General features: G+C 39.4%; 1 protein-coding gene across 1 annotated transcript; it reads left to right on the top strand.

Annotated features, from left to right (window-relative positions):
* Window positions 1–941: 941 nt before the first annotated feature.
* LOC115689360 (uncharacterized) lies at window positions 942–1,724 on the top strand. The gene has a single exon (XM_030615366.2). The coding sequence runs from the start codon at window positions 942–944 to the stop codon at window positions 1,722–1,724; it is 783 nt and encodes a 260-aa protein (XP_030471226.1).
* The last annotated feature ends 1,959 nt before the right edge of the window (window positions 1,725–3,683 follow it).

Raw genomic sequence — 3,683 nt, 5'->3', positions numbered from 1 at the left:
AACAAACGTGCCTTGTATTTTTCATATGCAAAATAACCCTTCACCATGCCCTACCACACCATATCTCTCTCTCTCTCTCCGCCAACATGACTAGCTGGTACATCAACTTATCATTGACGAGATCCAAAGATCATATGTGTAGGTTTCGTCCGTCGATGGAAAAGACGAAAGGCGGTGCGACAATTTACAAAAATGGGGAAGGAAGGCAGTGGCATAGTGGGGGTGGAGATGGCATGGTTAAGAGATTAATTTTGTCAAGGCAATGATGAGGCCGTTGCTTGGCGGGGGCGACAGCGGGCGGAGGCTACAAGAGGGCTAGTCTGAGGAGTGGAGAGACCAGGGGGAGGAGGGAGGGAAGTGAGCAGAAGTTTTGGTTTTGAAATTTATTCATGTAAATCATACATAACACAAAATCTCACATGACATTTTTTATAGAAGGTTTACCTAAAATTGGGTAGGACCTAAACCTATCCAGCTTTTTATCTGTTTTTTAGTACTGCTATATGAGCCATCAGATATCAATACAAATTAAATCGCCTCAACAATATCCTATCTTATGGATATGTCGAAATGAAATTCCATTAGATTATATGTAAACTTAAACACGATTAACCTAGATTAATTTTGTGTCATATATAGAAATTAACTCCTCTGCATATTCTTTTAATAGTTATGAGTGTAAAACAACCATATGCTGTCCCCTTTCTTCTAGAGACGTGTAGGATAAAAATCGACCTGAGACAAGGACCTCCAACCTTTTTTTCACTCTATAAATATAGACTCCCGCACCAAGCAAGAGCAACCCTTCGTATGATCAAATCTTCTCTATATGATATTTTCTTATCATCATCTTCTCTCAAACCCTATTCACATTGCATCCACTCATACACACAAACTCTCTCTCTCTCTCTCTCCCACCTTGAGCACCGAACTAGAGAAAGATGGACCAAACTAACCATCAAAAGCTGAGTCGTTTCACAAAGCTGTTACTCTCCATCTCTGTCTTCTCGCTCTTGTCATGGAGCTCCAATTTCCTCTCTTTCCTCCCACCGTGGCACTTCCACCTCTCCCCCTTCCCGCTCCGTCTCGTCACCCCCGCCGTCAGCAAGAACTGCATCTTCCTACTCTGCAACGGCATCCTCGTCTTCCTCGCGCAGGACTCGGGCTTTATCGGCACCAAGACCAGGTCCCGGCACAGCACCACCAATAAAGATCCTCCCAAAGAGACTTTGTACGTGATGGAAAATAAGTTGCTCGACATGGACATCTACGACGGAGTTTTCCCTGACGTTATGCAAGAGGATTTCGCCCTTGGAGAAGAAGCCAAAACATTGAATAACAACAACAATAATCATGAGGATTGCGCGGTCGAAGTAGAAATAGGAAACGTGTGTTTTCATACGGAAGGATGTGCACGGTACAACGATGACGACAACAAAGAAGAAGAACAAGAAGATAAGATCGGTTTTTCGACATTAGAAGCGAGAAACGTAGTCGCAATATCTGATCCCGATGACGATGAGGAGTTAGATGAATGTGGAGGAGAGAGAGAGGATGCAACTATTGAAGATTACAAAAATGGCATGGAGATAAGGTATGGGGATAATGTGATGACGGTGGAGGAATTGGACAAGAAGTTCGACGATTTCATTCGGAGGATGAAGGAAGGAATCATGATCGAAACGCAGCAACATCAGCAACAACTTCTCTGGTCTAGTGTGTAATTACATGCTAATCAAAGCACCAGTTCTTGAAGTATATGTGACAAATATTAAGGATGGATAGTTCCAAGGATACACTTGTTTTATGGATCGTATAGTTTTGTATAATGGCAATAGGTACCTATTTCTGAATAATTTTCCTCGTGTCCCTTCTTCTATATATCTTGGCCTTAATAATAGCGAAAAGAAATACGTATTCTATTTAAACTATCTTAATGGGATCGAACCAAAGACTTTCTATTCTGACCACATCCTGTGGAAAGTCAACACATTACTTGCATGGGTGTAATTGAAATTATATTTTCACAATAATTAAATCGCAAACATTGGTGCAAACATGAAGATGGGATTGTAATGTTTTGCATGGAAAAATATTTAAAAGTAGCACTGTCAAATGAATTGGTCGGGTCGGGTTTGAGTAAGTTGAAAATGGGTCTAATTCAAATTGACTTAACCCATTTTCATCCTATATGATGTTAATGACTGGTACCTGATCCCATCTGTACATAACTCTAGTCAACCCAAATAACTCATATTTAACTTGAAAGTGCTTTTGCTATCAACTGGAAACAAAGCTTTATCCCTTTTCAAGATTAATATTACTTTTTTCACAATACCCAAAAGATTATAATTAATTAATTAGGAAATATCGATAGAGTATCATATGTGAATTTTGGGATCAGATCGATTTAAGACGATGCCTTGAGTTCATCAGACACTTAGAGCTCATGTGAAAGTGATTGTCGTGGGTGATTTTGATTGTGTGGATTGCATGAATTGATGAATCACAACTAACATCAAATGCTACTATTCTTGGCTTTCTAGTTTCTAGGGTTAGGTTGAATCACAGCCATATATATCCTAGGCCAATTTGGCATTTTTTGGCTAATGTAGATGTCATGTAATCAATAATAACCACTATATTTGATTGATGGACCATCTAACGGTCTAAGAAAGAATCATTTACTTAATTTCTTTTTGTTGTCGCGTAGGATTATTCTAATGTTAGGATTCGCCACACAATCTAAAAAAAATAGAGAGTAAAAAAACGAGAAAGAGAATCGAGATACAAGGTTTTTATTCTGGTTTACCCTTAAATTAGAGCTACGCCCAGCAGAGAATTCCACTATAATTAACACCTCGTACCTCTCTATTACATCTCTCAATTACAAGATAATTCGATTCAAAATAGGAAACGTCTTTCTATAAAACCTATTCTAATTACAAAACCTATTCTAATTAAGAAACCTACTTCAATTAGGAAATCATTTAATTAGAAAACCTATTCAAAATAGGAAACTTAATTGAATTAGGAAACTTTTCTTTTCCGGGCTCAAACTATAAAAGCCCTCTTACGGCTCGAGACCGGCGCTTTCGCGACCCTTGCCAGCTCACCAGGGAGTGGGACCCCCGTGCCTTCCCGTCAATGGGGAGTATGAATCACACCCCAACATTCTCCCACTTGGTGAATACTCCACATGCTTCTTCAAACCCAACGCAGTTGGACACCATTCAAATTTTTCTGCACTCACTGCCTTGGTCAAAAAATCTGCACTATTCACCTATGTGTCAATTTTCTCCAGCACTACAACTACAACCTTTTGTTCCACTTTATCTTGGATGACATGATATTGTATGCTGATATACATTCTTCTTGCATGAAATCCAGGATTCTTAGCCAAGAATATAGCACTCTGGTTATCACACCCAATATTTACTCCTCCTTGTATAAAACCAAGTTCTTTACACAATATGCACATCCAGATTACTTCCTTATTAGCATGAGTAAGGGCCATGTACTCTGCCTCAGTAGTAGATAAAGCAATCGTGCTTTGCCTCTTGCTCATCTAACTCACAACTCCACCGAATAGAGAAATAACAAATCTGCTGGATGACCTTCTACTATCAATGTCACCTCCCCAATCAACATTCACGAAACACTTCAGTTCTAACGTTTGTTGT

This window comes from Syzygium oleosum, unplaced genomic scaffold, assembly GCF_021117445.2.
Source record: "Syzygium oleosum isolate NSW1041296 unplaced genomic scaffold, Sole_v2.1 Sole_v2.22, whole genome shotgun sequence".
Lineage (NCBI taxonomy): Eukaryota > Viridiplantae > Streptophyta > Magnoliopsida > Myrtales > Myrtaceae > Syzygium > Syzygium oleosum.
The sequence above is the reverse complement of the archived record's forward strand: the minus strand, read 5'-3'. Positions and strand labels throughout refer to the sequence as shown.